This window comes from Pempheris klunzingeri, chromosome 14 (genome assembly GCF_042242105.1).
Source record: "Pempheris klunzingeri isolate RE-2024b chromosome 14, fPemKlu1.hap1, whole genome shotgun sequence".
Classification (NCBI taxonomy): domain Eukaryota; kingdom Metazoa; phylum Chordata; class Actinopteri; order Acropomatiformes; family Pempheridae; genus Pempheris; species Pempheris klunzingeri.
The window spans coordinates 9,444,936-9,461,205 of NC_092025.1; the positions used below are offsets into that span (position 1 = coordinate 9,444,936).

General features: G+C 41.1%; 1 protein-coding gene across 1 annotated transcript in view; it reads right to left on the reverse strand.

The window, feature by feature from the left end:
• Positions 1–16,270, reverse strand: part of LOC139212730 (glutamate receptor 3-like) — a 69,438-nt gene that overhangs the window by 16,657 nt on the left and 36,511 nt on the right. The window contains exons 5-12 of the mRNA XM_070843244.1: positions 12,036–12,089; positions 11,593–11,754; positions 11,039–11,206; positions 10,418–10,522; positions 7,941–8,048; positions 5,823–6,029; positions 4,053–4,426; positions 1,618–1,816 (exon numbers count right to left, since the gene is read on the reverse strand). Of these exons, the coding sequence (XP_070699345.1) occupies positions 1,618–1,816; positions 4,053–4,426; positions 5,823–6,029; positions 7,941–8,048; positions 10,418–10,522; positions 11,039–11,206; positions 11,593–11,754; positions 12,036–12,089 (1,377 nt within the window). The remainder of the gene's footprint in view (positions 1–1,617; positions 1,817–4,052; positions 4,427–5,822; positions 6,030–7,940; positions 8,049–10,417; positions 10,523–11,038; positions 11,207–11,592; positions 11,755–12,035; positions 12,090–16,270) is intronic.

Sequence of the window (16,270 nt, forward strand, 5' to 3'; positions counted from 1 at the left end):
TTTTTGAAGGAGACGGCGAGTTACAGACAACCTCCTCCGCACTGCTCAGTCCCATCACTGCTCTTCACTGTAAAAAGAATAATACTCTTTCAGAGGTGAAAACATGACTAAAATGTTGTCTCTATCTTGCATTTTCTGCCTCTTCTCTTGAGGTATGGAGGTTTTTATTTGATTATTTTGGACCGACTCAAGACAGCCCTCTCCTGTCAGCAGTGAGTCTAAAATGGAGCAGATAACCAAACAGAGAGAAACATGCTGTTCTGCCCTTACTGTGTTTTAGCCTATATGAACAAGCTGTCTGTAAATCTCAGAGGAGATTGTAGGATGTGATTTTATAACACCCTGTGGACTGAGGCGGAGTCTGACCCAACACACTGTGACACCCTGATCCTTCCCAATTCTAACAGCGTCCACGGTTTGTATTTATCAAACGTCTCAGACTCACTCGGAGCAATCACACCAAGACACAGACTGGGACTAAAAATAGATGCAGCTCAGAGCTGGACATGCTGGGGTGTGAATGACATTTCCATTTCTGAGTAACAGGACGTCGTCTTGTTTTGTTCTCTGACAGAAACTCCACAAGTTGGAATTATAGTGACGTGTTCTGCTTGAAAGTTTTGTGCAAAGTTTCTAACACAGACAGAAGCAGCGTGACAACCAGACTGAACTGTCATTTCACTTCACTTCTTTCTTTATCATACCTGAACAAAACAGCGACTCGGAGGCTAAGACACAGCTACATCTCCGCAATCTGATGCTCGATACATGAGATCTAAAATGATTAACTTGGTAAAGGTGCAACAAGTTTACACAATCTGTCATCTGCTTTTCTGGATTAATTATTGGTGTTTTTAAGACGGCAGCTTTATCTGTTTTTTCTTGTTAGACACTTACGCACTGTGTGACCTTGATAAGAATATTTGTGCCCTTCCTTTGGCAGCATGTTTGTGCAGTGCAGATAGAAATTAATCTGCATATTAGTGGAGGTGCAGCGAGGCTAATCAAAGTTTGATTTATGACTCTGATGACGGCTGAATGAGGGAGCACAATTGTCCCAGTTGCATAGCTGAATTATTCCTGTTGCCTGAAAAGTGTCAAGCTGGGTAAAAACTCTCGATTTTGATGGAGAGAACCAAAGTTAATTTTGTGGACAAAATGGATTTGCAACCAGGCTGATAACAGGCGTTCCCTCCTAAGCCTAATAACATAATTTAGTTTTGTGGTAGTCTCAGTGGGGCTGATGTTCTGCTCTGACACTCCAAAAGCAACGTCTTTTAAATCACTTAACAGAACAAATGCATGCAATTTCCTTTTAGCCGTTTACTCCTTTAGTCATACCTAATTCGTTTTTATAAAACGCCGCGTACCACTGTTTTAAAATGTACTGAATTAATCAAGTGTAGTTGTAGCATTAGTACCTTAGAAGTGCTGTATCAGAGAAAAAAAATACAATTATGAACATTCTTGATTATTCATTCGATTCATTACCTGACAGGTAATAAATCAAAACCCACAGGAAAGCTCCAGAGACTTCTTTAGTCGGTGCTTTTGGCCAGCATTAACCACAGTTAAAGCAGCTCCTGTTATGCAATGACAGCCAGTGCAGACACTCACCCTAAAGAACTCCTTAGTGGAGCCTGAGTCTAACGTCCCATAGGCGATCTCTGTCTGCTTGGCCAGGTCCTCGGCGCTCTCAATCGGAGAAACCATCCTCTCCACGGTGAGGAAGGCAGCCAGGTTAGCCGTGTAGGAGGAGATGATGATGAGGGTGAAGAACCACCACACTCCTCCAACAATTCGCCCCGACAGAGACCTGAGAGCAGGAAACAGAGCAGACGGAGAGACATGAGAGCAGCATACTTAAATCTACATTGGGTGGGGAAGAAGTCTCCACTGTGTCTCCTGTGTTTGACACATTATCAGTGCAGAGGTGCAGCTCAGACCTGGCTAGGAACTTCATACTTTTAGAGAAATTGTCCAGTTAAACCATTAAGTGATGAAAACTGTAATAATATTTGCATGTCCCTGATGCTCCATGCTAAGATGCATTTGCATAAATACATTTAAATGAAGTATAATTAACTCAATATAGCTGCATTTACAGCTAATTAATCCTTTGACAGTAATAATAAGCCTAATTAACTCAATATAACTGTGTCCACATTTAGTTTTGGAGCTAATTCAGGTAAGCAACTGTCCTGGACAGCCATTAATGCTCAGCCCACCAGCAGCCCACAGAATCGTGCCAGACCTGTGATGAAAAGTGTGCCAGAATCTGTCCAATATTACTTGGGTTAATGCCAGGTACAACACTGGCTCAAAGTTAGCCTGAGTGGTAAAACAAGGCAGGTCCTGTTCTTCTGACAGGGTCTGACATTACCAAGCGGCCAGGAGCGGTGTTCCACATAGTACGTTTATCTGCTTGTAGTATCTGTCGGTTTGGTGCAGGGATTTGATAGTAAGTTTGATCTACTTCATCTGTTGTAAAATGTTACGCTCTCCACCCCAGATTTAGACCAGAGAGGACAGAACAAATCTTGAGTAAAAGCACCATGAGACTTATGTCTGCTGCTGAGGTCAGGGTCTGATGAGCCAAACCGCTCCGTCACACAGATACTCCCATCCTGCTCACTGGTCCTTAACCAATTCTTCACAGTTTTCACATCGCCGTCAAGGCTCCGACTTTAAATCCGTGCCTAGCAGTGCAACTCTGGGTTCATATATTTAAATTGGACTATTCTCTCTGGTACCATCCCCAACTTCCACGATCAGACACATATTCCACTGACTGTGTTGCTCTCAGATGAACTCACATTTGTCAATTCAAATAAGGATTCATTTTCACCACATCAGTGCGTTGCAGACATACTGCTCTGGATGTCTCCTAATATATTGTTTTCGTTGCTTATTTATATACAAGTAAATTCTGTGAATTTTTTGTTTGTCTTTCAGAGCTGTAATTACATCCTACAGTGTGTTGTCACTTCATCATCAAAGTTTCAGAGAGGCTTTTAATCTGGGCAGATTTTGTTGGTTATCATCCATGTCAGTCCACTGATAGACAAATTACCATGCTGACAACCCACTGAGCAGAGAGTCCAAAATATTAAGATGTAAAAAGCTATTTAGACGTATGCAGAAACAACATTATGTCATTAAAGACTTAAATAAGTAACTGAGAAAATTAACTCTAATTTTACTGTAATGTTGATGTTTCTTGTTATGTGAACTTTTTTGTGTCATTACTGTATATTTTTAGTCTTATTACTACATGTGTGCATTACTTGCATGTATTTTGCCCCTATCTATCAGATGCTTCTTTGTTGTGAATACTAACAATCAAAAGGTTGAACAAAACCTGAAAGAATACTAAATGTCCCATCATCAAAAAAACACATTTTTCATCTAAATGACCTAGAATCTGTAAGAAGCCTTTGTCTTCAACCAGCTTCTCTACAATCTTCAGAGGTCCCAGAGGAAAGGATGACAGAAGCAAGAATCCTTGAAGAAGAGGTCAGGGAGACCACAACAGTGATGAGTAACGAGATGGACGGATGAAGGGATGACTGGATGGCCATTTTGTGGGTAAATACATAATGCAGTTACGGTGCTGATGATGTTTTCTGCACACAAAGTATATTATATGCACCAAGTTGATGACCGTAAAATGAAACATGCAGCAAAAACACGGTAGCCCTCCAAGAATCATGAGGAATTCAAGCAGCTACTCTGAATGAAATGTAATGACCCCTGTGCATTTTACAGCCCTCAGCATGGTGGATATAAGTTATTTTGTGGATGCAAAGCATCACTGCCAGCATGCAGCTTCAAAGCAAATGGATGCACAGAGGAGTGGGTTGTTTTTCTCACAGAGAAAGAAATGGGAGGAAAGTGCAGTGAAGTGAAGCATGAGGTGAGGTGGACAGCAGCAAAGCTCAAAATAACCTATATGCACCATGACAGGATGGAGATGCATGTACGGGACCATAAAATGCAGAGAGATGACGAGGACAACTGAGAGGTGGTGGAGAGTGAACACAACAACCAACCTTGGTGAGATATCGCATCCTTGCTGCATGAAGGCGCCCAGGGAGAACCACAGGCTATTAAAAATCCCAAAGTCGTTTGGAGGGTCTGGGGGGCTCTGGGGGTCTTTGACCTCATCGTTCTCATCCAAATGCCACTCATAAGGGCTGAAGCGGCTCACCAGGAAGAGCACCACACTCACGCCGATATAGGCAAATACTATACACATCCAAATCTCATAGGCCAGTGGGTCCAGGAAGGAAAACACCCCAGGCTTGGATTTTTGAGGCTTCTTAATCATAATGGAGATGCCCAGGCTCATAAAGGGCTTAGAGAAGTCTATCACTTCTTCCCGTACCAACGTTATAGTTAGAGGAGCCACGGCTATGTCAGCTCTCTGTGAAAATGAAAACAGGGGGAGTTAGTCTTACAGAACAAACCTTAAATAACCAAAGTGTTAAATTAAAATAGATTAAATAAAGGAAATATTCATAAATCAATAACTATGACTATACATGAGACACACTGTCTTTATAATCACATATACATGGCCCTCAGCCTTAAGGGGAATTCAGGGAGTAAACAGATTGGACACGGTGAAATGCTGCAGCTTAGAATATACTGAATAGCGGACCTGTAATAAAGCCTGCGAGAGGGAATCTGCCATTTGAAAATGAGTCACTCAGCATTTGTGTTGGCTAATGTCTTTGTCTCGATCCAAATCTCCGCCATGAATCAAGCAGAGGGTTGGAAGACAGAGGTGGAGGAGCTTATGTAAGCAGTCCATGAAATGTGAATCAGCTTGTTAAATTCAACTCCATCAGATCCTCTGCAACGGCTGACAGGCTCGTCAATTAGCATCTCACTGCAGTGACAAACGTTTTAAACAGATTCATATCCTAGATAAAGTTAGGAGACAGTCTCAGCCTAAATTCATTCTTGTATATGTTCATTTACATCTGAATTGGTGATTAATGATGATACAAATTCACTGTGGATGCATAAATACAAATATAGCAGAGGCCTTAACATGGCATAGTTATTATAGAGGTATCATATCCTTCTGTATTAAGCTTTTGATACTACAAGGGCTACAGGATCTGTGTCATTACAGTCATAACAGCAAAAAGCACAGGTGTTAAATTGAGAAAACTGCACGAAATTGGATGCAGAAGTTTTTACATTCAAGTCAGCTGTGTGAGATTTTTACCATTAACATTCATTCAGCAGCTGAGGTCTCGTAAAAGATGCAAACGATCTTGTCAAAGTAAGTTCGAGTGTGATAAATGCATGATAAAACCAGTCCAGGTGATTTTTACAGTTGGACGAAAAGTCTTTCCAAAACTCACTCAGCCCACCAAAAGTACAGAAAGTTTTAAATCAGACACTTTGTTTTTTTAATTATCAGATGTCATACAGACAGCCTGTCATTTAAAAAGGCTTCTTCACCAGCTGCTGCCTTCTTTTCCACTTAAAGACAACAGCTGTCACATTCGTCCTAATGACATGGGGTAATTCACTCTGATGAAAAGCAACTGAGTGAAATTGATTAAGTCTGACATTGGTATGATATTGGTAACATTCATCAGCAGCTTGCATCATATGTGTGTGGTTTGAAAATGGACTGAGCGAGTTTTATAAAATCTTTTCAGAGGTGGACGATACTTCAAGACATGTACGATACGTCACAATACTCTGAACAAATCTGAGGGTTTAATAGTAGGAAATGATAAAACATGAACAGTTACCCCCCCCCTCCCGCTTATGAGCTGTACAGGCGGAGTGACACTTACCCCATAAACCAGTTCACCCACCATCCCGTTCCACGTCTTGGTCTCAGGATCTCTGGCTCCGTACTTCCCATCAGGAACTATTGACAGCTTATATCTTATCCCCACATGTTTTGCAATTTCAGAAGCTAAATCGACACAGTAGCCTTCATATCTGTCATTCCCATCCATCTGCATATAGTTTTTCTTGTACATCACATACGGAGCTTCCTGTTAATTAGACATAGTTTTGAGTTCATTGTAAAGAAAGCACACATCCACAGTGGCCGGGTCACACAAGGCCTTTTTTGGTACTGTAGCATGCACACATGCTGGGGTGACAAACAAACATAAAAAGACAGACAGAGCAGAAGCTAAAAGGATCTACACAGCATCAGTTACAGGCATGTTGTTGGGGGACTAGACAGACTTAAAAAAGCGGGCCGTTGTGGGAGTAAAGAGGCCGCCAGCGGGAGGACGGAGGCGTCTAACACATATAAAGGAGGCAAAGCAGGATGTCGGGGCTCCCTCATGCTAACCTCATCCACAATCTAAATCTGTGGAAATGGGAGAAAAGCAGGGGGTTGCATGTGCTTTGCATCAGCGCGGCAGAAAGGACAAGGACAAGCTGAATGGAGCACTTTTCCAGTTCATAAAGTAAACGTCAGTAACAGCAGACAGATAAAAGACAGGAAAAACAGGGAGTTAGATTGTATCATCAAACAAATATTAAATGCAAAAACGTGTGAGCCACACCAGAAGAGTGGCTGTCTCACCAAATAAAATGTCATACTGATTCAATTTTGTTGTTATCATGACAATAAAATAATCTGCTTGTTGTCTTGATTATATCGTTTGACAATTCCACATCACCTCTGTGCCTCGGATATCTGCAAAGTATCTTGCAATTCCTCCAACGAGTAAAACATGTTTGCCATTGAAACCTCCTTTGATGAACTGAAGTCACCTTGAGGGTATTTAACAATGGTGATTCACTTACGGCATCAACATGTTTTTCAGGGGTCGTCTGACTCACGGTAGAAGTCATCATCCGTTAAGTGATGCATTCACAGCATCTACAAGTTTTACTGCTTTAACGTTTCAACTAGTCGTTTACCTTCTCTTTCATTCTGCTGTCATGTACAATGTTACAAAAAAACGAAATGAAAGAGTCGCATCACTATAATAATAGGATGACCTTTCATTAAATATGACATTTTTTTTAAAGTTATGGAATGTAAGAAAAGCAACATGAAGTTCATGACATGACTGTGATGTATCTAAAATAATAGCTGTCTATTCAAATCAAAGGCATGCCTGGCAGTGAGAAAATAATGCAATGACACTACTTGCCTGTTCTTCCTCCCTCACTCTGAATATTGTTCTACCTCCAGCCTGCTCATGAGGATAATGAGTTTCGACTGAACATTGAAATGAGAATGTGTGACTATTACATTCTGAATTTGCCTAAGATGGAAACATAATAGGCAAAGTCAGAAGGAACGAGAGGCCATGGTTTTAAATGTAAGATAAGGCGCACCTTATCTTACATTTAAAAATGGCTGATGATCACTAACCTGCGATTACTGTCTGGAACTAGTCTACCTGTGCCTGACCCTGAGCCTGGTTTCAGAGATACCTACGTTACAACTCAGTGTCAACCTTCCAAGTGAGTTGAAGTAAATTTGGACTAAAGGGATAAACAGCCAAAGGTTGCAGCCTTTAGGTGCTTATGTCCTCCTTGTGCGCAGATCATTTCATGTCTCCAGCGAGACACAGCTGATTTACTCCAGTGTCACTGACAGTTTACTTAATGAGAGGGAAACATTTTTACTTACGTATGCACTGAATGTGAATACGGCGGTGTCTATCTCTATAGTTATCATTACCAAAGCCGTTATTGTGACGTCACTACTACAACAGCCCACTGTAATATAAAAAAACCAAAATGCTTTGGCACCCACACGGATACAGTTGAAACACTCTTTGTGAATCGACTGTTTCAACATGTAGTGAGTGGATGGAAAGCAACTCAAAATAAAATAATTCTACCCTCCCAGGACAGATTGCAACAATGGACACCTTGACCTTGAGTGGCAGAAATCTTAAGGTGAAACATTTAAAACCTGCTTGAGAGTGTACCATAATAGTAGTGACCACAATTGTTCGGTTTTCCACAGAAGAGGACTCGTTGGTGACCTGCTGATCCATAATATATACAAATTTTTCGTACTCATTCCAGTAGCCGATCTGAAAATGACACAAAGTTTCAGAGTTATTACTAGAAACACAAAGACATTTTAACAGTAGAGCCTCCAAGTACACGTGAGTTGGTCAGCTCTATCTGTACAGCTGGAGACACTGTTGGCTTTGCCTGATGTATGATTTCATAAAAAGCTAGTAGTGGTGCTTCTTCCTTCACCTGGGCTATACTTCAGCAGAGTAGGCGTGAGCTATTCCTGGCTCAGCAAATGTTCTCTTACATAACAAGAAAGCAGCACCAATAGAGCACTCGAAGACTGATAAAATTAATACCAGCAAGACAAACCTAATAGTCTAAATGTGCCTTATCTAGCCAGTGCAGTAGGTTGTTCTACTGTTCTATTAATACTACACAGTATAATCTAACACAAAAACAAACACTGGCCTGTGTCTACTGAGCCTGAGATGATTCCAGTAGCTGCATTTTGTTTATTTCTGTTACACTCTGAAGCGTTCAGCCAAGAAGAAATCAACGTCTCCCACTTGTGGTAGCTATGATGCACAGTACTCACTCTGTTGTCACTGCAGATTGTCTCACACCGAGTGTGGATGTGCGGGCCGCTGTGATCTATGTTGCCTTGTGAGCTGAACTATGTGGACAGTATGGGGCCACTTCCTTTTGGTGCCAGCTTTTGTGGGGGACCTTGTCAGAGTTCAGGGTCATGGAGCTAGCCAAGCCACAGCACTGTGGATCTGTGTGTGTGTGTGTGTGTGTGTGCTTTCAGACAGCATTGTTTTTGCTTTTGGCCTGCCCAATTACTGCAGAGTACTGAGGGACTGTGCATCCTCAGTGTCTGGAGATACATCAATGTAAAAGTCCAACGCAAATTAGAAAAGTTATTCTTTTGTAAGAAATCACTGTCAAAGTGGCCTCCAAGCGTCTGAGGGGGCCGGTCAATGTATGTGTTTGTGAACAGAACTGCTTTGGTAACTTACAAGCTAATGAGTGGATTGACGGGGCTTTGTTAGTGGTATTGAAGAAAAGGACATAATCATTCAGCATCCAAACTAACAGACACTGACAAGTGCTCCAGCTGTCAAGACAGCTGGCTAAATGACTTTTCTGAGTGAGTGCACTTGTTCCTCGGATGATGTTTGTTTGCTAGCTCATTAAGCAAGGGACAAGACATGTGTCCATGCCTGTGGACAAAATGGACGCACTGTCGCTGAAAGCTAATATGTGCTGCGGCTCACAGTTCATAACTCCTCTCTGTCCATGTCTAAGGCTGATCTGTATTGAAATATTGTGGAAAATAAAATGGTTTTGTTGGCTATATAACCAAAAATGTAAATCATACTGCTTATCTATCTCAGTTATATAATTTACAGAGCAGATCTATATGCTGTAGCAGAATTTTTTTTTGCAATTTAATTTAATTTGCACTGTAATGCTGCAGAGGCAGGTGCTAATGAATACTGCTGTTGGGATTTACAAGAGCTGCTAACCCACCTGGCAACTTCGTGTTAGACTGGTTTAATTGAGAGTTTAGCTGTGATGGAAGTTTGAAGGCAGTGTCAGAGGATTTCCTTTTGGAAAATGCTGAAAACTGAACTGAATTTTAAAAAGTCACATTTAAGCAGAAAATACATTTACACAGAATATCAGCTACTTTAAATCTTGCAAAGCGAGCCCAAAAATTATACTTTGCTTGTTTTTGTCTGACTAGATTCCATAAGAACTGGCTTGATGTCATTTCAAGTGATTGACAGTCCTATGATTCATTCAGGCATCGACATGAACCCCTCAGATACCTGATCGGACAGATGCACCACTGTGCTGTCAGTGGATTTACCGTCAAATTTTAAATTCGGACACATATGGCAGATCTTTCAGTTCCTCTAAATTTTTGGCAGTATGATGTTTCTGAGTAAGTGTGAGACCAAAAATAGGCCCTGCAGTAGCAGAGTAACGCCTTATTTTGATGCTACAACATGCATTTTAAAAAGCTTTTCCTGATGTTTCAAAGTTTTGAGCCATGTCGTCATCTCCCACTCCTCAAAAGTTTGTAGATTTTAGCTTGCATCTGCAGGGCTTGGCTGAATCTCAGTGTATGTTTTCCAGATTAAGATCTCAGAGGGGATGTGAGCTCACACGATTTTGGGCTGGCTTTGCAAGACTGGGCTTCTGGCAGCTTCTGTCCAAATCAGAATCAACCCTACTACTCGAGTACTGCTGAACATGCCAAGAAAAAGTAAAATCCTTATCACAGAGCTGCTTGAAACTGGTCTGTATTTATGTTAGCGGATTCAAAATATACACTGTTAATATCTGTATTACACGCTAATCCTGCTTCGAGTATTTCATTACACATTAATTAAATTATGACAGATGTTTCTGAGGCTGTGCGCTCACTTACCCTCCTGGGGCCTCCTGACTTCATCTCATACACATCAATTGTGTAATTAGACCGTCGACCGAATGTGTCGAACTGGATGTTTCCTGTCATACCTTGTACTTGGACCTGCCAAGCACCAAGAAAAAAATAACAAAACATACAGCATGTGAACAAACTCTCATTTAATATATGTCTTATCTCCAATAAACACATCGTGCTTTTATATTCAGATCAATGTGGAGAGGAAACATCGCTGTAAAATTGTGCAAAAAGAGGGGGGCACAGATTTTCAAAGCAAGGGAAACATTGCTGCTTTCATTATGTGCTGAGACAAAGAGATTAAGTAAGAATCAGTGAGTTTACTAATCACATTGTAGTAAGTAAACATACAGTATGTGTATCTAATAACAGTTTTAAATGAAACTACATTTTTTATGTTCGGGTTTGTACAGTTGTGGCTTAGTGTGTTGGATCCTTAAAAAAAAATAGACATACTTCATACTTGTAGTTATGTACCATGAAGATAAAATCGATAACTTGTAAAGTGAAGAGTTAAAGCTAACCTGTAGGAGTAAGACCTGTAGAGTAACTAACAGAAAAAGCAGAGCTCTTTACAGAGACAGTGAACGCCCTCAGTCCTACCATTTTGAGGGCTCTCTCTATGTCGATGCCTTGGCTCCAGGGCACAGCGGGGTTGGCGAGGCAGTCGCCCGCACTCCCCCTCCGAGACACGTCCACTCGCTGGCGCCGAAGGTAGCGAAAAGCCTCCGCAATCACGAGGATGGCATCATGGGTCAGTGCTGACGTGTACTGAGACAAAAAAGCCACAAGAAACCCCAGTGACATACCATTGACATAATGCAGACCCAACACAACACTGCACTGCTATCACAGCAAGGTTATTATCTCCTTAGCGGTACTAGGTAAACACAGAGAGCAGTGATGCTGAGAACATCAAAGTCTCACATTGTGATTGACGTAAAAATTAGTATGAAAGCCGCCTCCATTCAAGGACAAGCAGGTGAGTTATTTAAGCAACATCTCACTGAAAAGATTCAGACTGACATATTTTCTCTGGTTTCAGCAGAGAGTTAGTACCTTAAAACTTGGAAGAAGAAGAAGTGGGGAGAGAAAAAGTATCTTTGAAGATGTTGAATAAAATGTAACTGCAGCATCGGCAGCTATGCCTCACTGACCTTCAGTGGAGTGTTTTTGGCTTCTGGAAATTCTCTTTCATCAAGGCGCTCCCAGCGCTGGAGGAACTGCTGGACGATGGGGCTGTCTGGGTTGATGATCTGGAAGCCTGTGATGTTGGCTCCACCAGAGAAGACCCTGTCCAGGCTCATGTTGGAAAAACCCTGGGAGGAAAGAGTGGCTGTTAGTGGAACAAGGGATCATTAGCAGCCCGGAAAAAAAACCCATTTAAAAACTGCTTCAGCTTGCCTATCAGTAGCTTATGTCTTACTTCTGTTTAATCACTACACTCTATTGTAAGCCTATCATCATTACATATTGACAAATTTAACTGTACTACTGAGAGTGTTGCATTTCGTTGCACTGCATTGCATCACACCGGGCAGCGTTGTTCCAGGTTTTCTAACTGTGTTGAGTTGGATTGTTTCATGTTGCAAGCTCTCACCAGATTGGCCAGGATATAGTGGTATCCTCTGCCGTTTTTTCCCGAGGTCACCACCTACAAGTCGCAGGAGGAGACACACGTTGAGTCATGCTCACATCTCATAACACTAAGAACATTTGGAGGGCTGAGATTCAGAAATGACAAAGACCTTCAATTTGTTAACACGGAGTAGTTGGTAGAAAGAAAGAGGGGACATTTTAGAGCGGCATTTGCAAGGGCGAGAAGGAGCGTGTGAGCACATTTGTACGTGTGTGTGTGTGTGTGTGTGTGTGTTTGTATGAGCCACACAGAGGGAGAGGGGAGAAACTGTGATGACAGTGCTTGTTCCTTTCCATTAACTTCAACGTGTAAAATAAGGTCAAGGCTCCGGCAAACCTCCCTCTCTCTCTGCAGCTGCCTGTGCTCCACAGTCTGCCTCTTCCTGCTCTGCCTGTCTCAGTCACACACTAGACTTAATTAAACCCAAAGCGTTGTACAGCACCTGTCTGAGCAAACCGACACAGGGAGAGCTGCACTCGCTGATTTCTTTAAACTTCTTCACCAGCAAACCGTCCCCCCCCACCACCTCTTTCTCTCTCTTTCACATGCAATCATCCATATCTCGCTGGCTTCTGATTCTCCATCGCAGAATATGAAGCTTCAAAAAGATACTGTGGGGGTGGATAGTTGTTTTTTTTTTTTTTCCTGTCTTTTCACTTTCTGCACTCCTACACAGTTTTGATAAGTATACTCAGGCACTGAAATCATCTAAATGTTAAATGTCCAGAGTGATAGTGATATCATGTTGGAGAGATTTTATCGAGGACTTGAATACAGATGAGTAATTTTACAGTGAAACATGGACACACACATCCCTGTGGCATATTTCTAGTGCAATGTTCTTATTTTTCTTCTGGGTCCGACATATAATAATAGTCCTGTTTCTTATTCCACCTGCAGTCACACCTCTGCACTAAGAACTCTCAGCTTATTCCTGCCTAAATGTCTTCTAATTGTATCTAGAGAGGGAACGTCCTTGATGCCCTCCGACCAGCTTATACACTCTGAGAAATTTCAACAATAAATCCAATTACCTTCCCCAGAAATGCAAAATGATTTCATTGTGCTCGACATTTTGCACCGACTCAGAGAGCCTTGCATCCAAGCAACAAAAAAAAAAAAAAAAGAATTCCTGGAAGCTTTTCCGCTTATTGTCTTCCAAATTGTCTTGAAAAGCTTTTCATTTGCTATTCATCCATGTGAGAGGGAGCTGCAGTGACCCAAGTGTAAGAACACAACAAGCACTTAATGAAGCTGCAGCGCCTGAAGTGACTGGCTACAACTCCCGTTTGTCACCAGCACAGTCAGGCAGAAAGCAAAAGACTTCACACTTCCATATGAGCATCTAAAACTGACACCTCAACTGCTGTTTCTGTCTGAAACCTCGTTTTGGCTCTTTGGAAAATAATGAACTGTAAACATTTATTGCTCTCTGTAGCTACGAGCTACTCACAAAAACAAATAAGGTGGGATTTTTTTATTCTATGTGGCTGTCTTGCTGGAGAGGCAAAACTTATATTGAATTTAATGTACTCAGAAGAAGGTTCATAAACACAGTGTGCGTTTCTTCTTCATTTATTAAACTGCAGCTTAGCGTAGTGCTACAAGCTTCTGCAGACATGATTAAAATATTTCTGAATGTCTTTCCTGCAGCACGAGAATTAATGTAAAACTATTGCATTTTAAGATTTAAATGGTCGTAATGCCTCATAGTCATTCACTGTACTTTCATGTACATTTCTTTGATAGAATCAGCTCTTGGCTTTTGTGTTAAGTATTTCTTTCCAAAGCAACCTGGAAATGTTTTGACTTGCATGAGAAAACAGAAAATCCCCTGGCAGCCACATTGGTAGTCACCGGATTGGCAGCGAGCACAGAGGCTGACAACTATTCTGGAGCTGACTGGTGATTCAGAAAAAGGGATGATTCTGGGAGGTGGCTCTTGTTCTCATTGTTGGTCTCATTTGTATCAGTGAGCCAACACCAAACTAAAAACTGTACAAGCTCTGGTTGATACACACTGCAGTGTAGCTACACTACACAGCGAGAGTAGTTAAACCAAATACATTCCTTAGAGACATAAAAACTATTGATGTCAGCACGTCAAAATGTTCATTTTCTACTAACTCTTTTAAAAAAAAAAAATCTAAACTGGCTTTATTGGCATGACCATAATCAGGTACAGCATTGAGGAAGCACATTAAAACATTACTTGAGGATATGGTGGTGATATCGTTTTCCATTCTCTAATCTGATCTATCCAACTTAAAATCGTATTAAACTAATTGAATATCATCTCTCATGTTACATGTTAAATAGACATCAAACATTTTTTCAGAGGATCAAATAGAATTGAATATGACCAATGGTCAAATAATTAAAAAAAACATTATATGCAGTGCAGTCTTTGTCCATTGTACTGTGTACAATATGTTGAATTATTAGTACTGGTTTAAACATTATACATTAGATTTATCAAACGTTAGGTTTATCATATTAACAGATTATAACCAGAAAACTTTGTATATTGTGGCAATATTCAGCTTTAGTAAAGATAGCTTTACCATCCATACTTCATAAACAATACAAACAAAATCAGAAAAATACATATGATTAACTTACAAAGCTTACGTGCCAGAAGCTGCTAATTTCCTGGAAAAAAGGCCTCCTGAAAGTGTCTGAAAACCACAGTGTCCCCTGGGGATCCATTCTTTATATAATAATTTCAGCTGAGTGCTGGGGATGGCTAAATCGGGGTGTTTCAAGCTGAAATAACAACACGATATTACAGCTCAGGGTTTATCAAGGGGTTAAGGCGGTGTTGACTCAAGGTTAAAATTAATGAATGTTTTTCTAGTTTTTCACGTGTGTGATGTGCTCTAAAGTTCTTGAATACTGTTCAAAAAAGACATTTTTATCCGTCTACTATTTCGTTTTCATGTGTCACTACATGGGCAGTACACATGTTCTTGTAAATGACAGTTTCATTTATTTTGTTGGGAGCTCTGAAAAAAAAAAAAAGCATCTCAGTATAGCAAATATTTTTAGGATCTTGATGCTCCAGTTTTCTGGTCCCCTGGGATAATCGCTGTTTGTGAGCATGTGAAACCACCAGGATTCTGGAGGAGGTCAGGCACTACCGTCACTGAGAGAACGACACTTATTGTCACAGGACTCATATGTTCCTCTCTGTCAAAATCCATTTCCCACAAAACAGCTTCTTTTCAACTGCTTGGAGAAAAAAGCCCAGTGTTCTGTAAGCGATAGGGAGCGTTGATTGTACTGACTGGCTCCTGAATGTTTAATGCTCATTGAATGGAAAGTAGTCTAGGTGCCATGCTCTGTCAATTGTTTTCTACTGTTAATGCTCTCATGTGGCTGCAGTCCAAAGTCTTGTGGAGGCCAAACAAGAAGGCTGAATCATATAAACATCTCGGAAAACTACATTTTCAACTTAAAGCTACCCTGTTTTTTCCATTAGTAGCACTATGGAGCAATGTTATGTTTGATGTACACTCACACGAGCAGAGTGGTACAGTTCCACAGTTGGTGCTGGTGACGCGCCAAGAAATGTAGCAATGAGCCAACTAAGGTAAGAAAGAGGACAACTGTGAGCTAACAAATACTGATGTAAACAATACATGTTTTTAGAATATTATATTCAAAAAACCGTCTGTGCAAATGTTTTGTGAGTGAGGAAATACACTCAACACCTTTGTTAGCCCTCAAGGACACACACAATGTGTTCTGGTGAGAAACACTAAATGAAAACATAACTGTTTGCTTCCAAAAAAATCTTTGCATGCGAAGAATTATATTTTCTAAAATGTCTATCTGTTCCAGACGTTAGACTCCAATCCAGAGACGACTGTCCAATCTTTAAACACGCACTAAGGTGTTTCAGGAGGATGCTGCACTTGAACTGCTGTCTTAAAGTGCAGTTAAAAATAAAATACAGCATCTTCCAGCCCCCGCCAGGTCAACACAATCAAATGAATCATAGCTAACAGACAAATAAAGCCAGCACACAGACTCATCTACACATCAGTATTCACCTCTTTGCTGAGGGTATAATCAGAAACTCAGGGCTCGTCTCTCTGTGCTGTGGAGGAGACAAACTGCAGTCGTCTCCAGTCTCAATTATCTTTATTTGCCCGTCCTCAGGGCTCCTCCTGCCCGCCTGTCTGGACGAACAG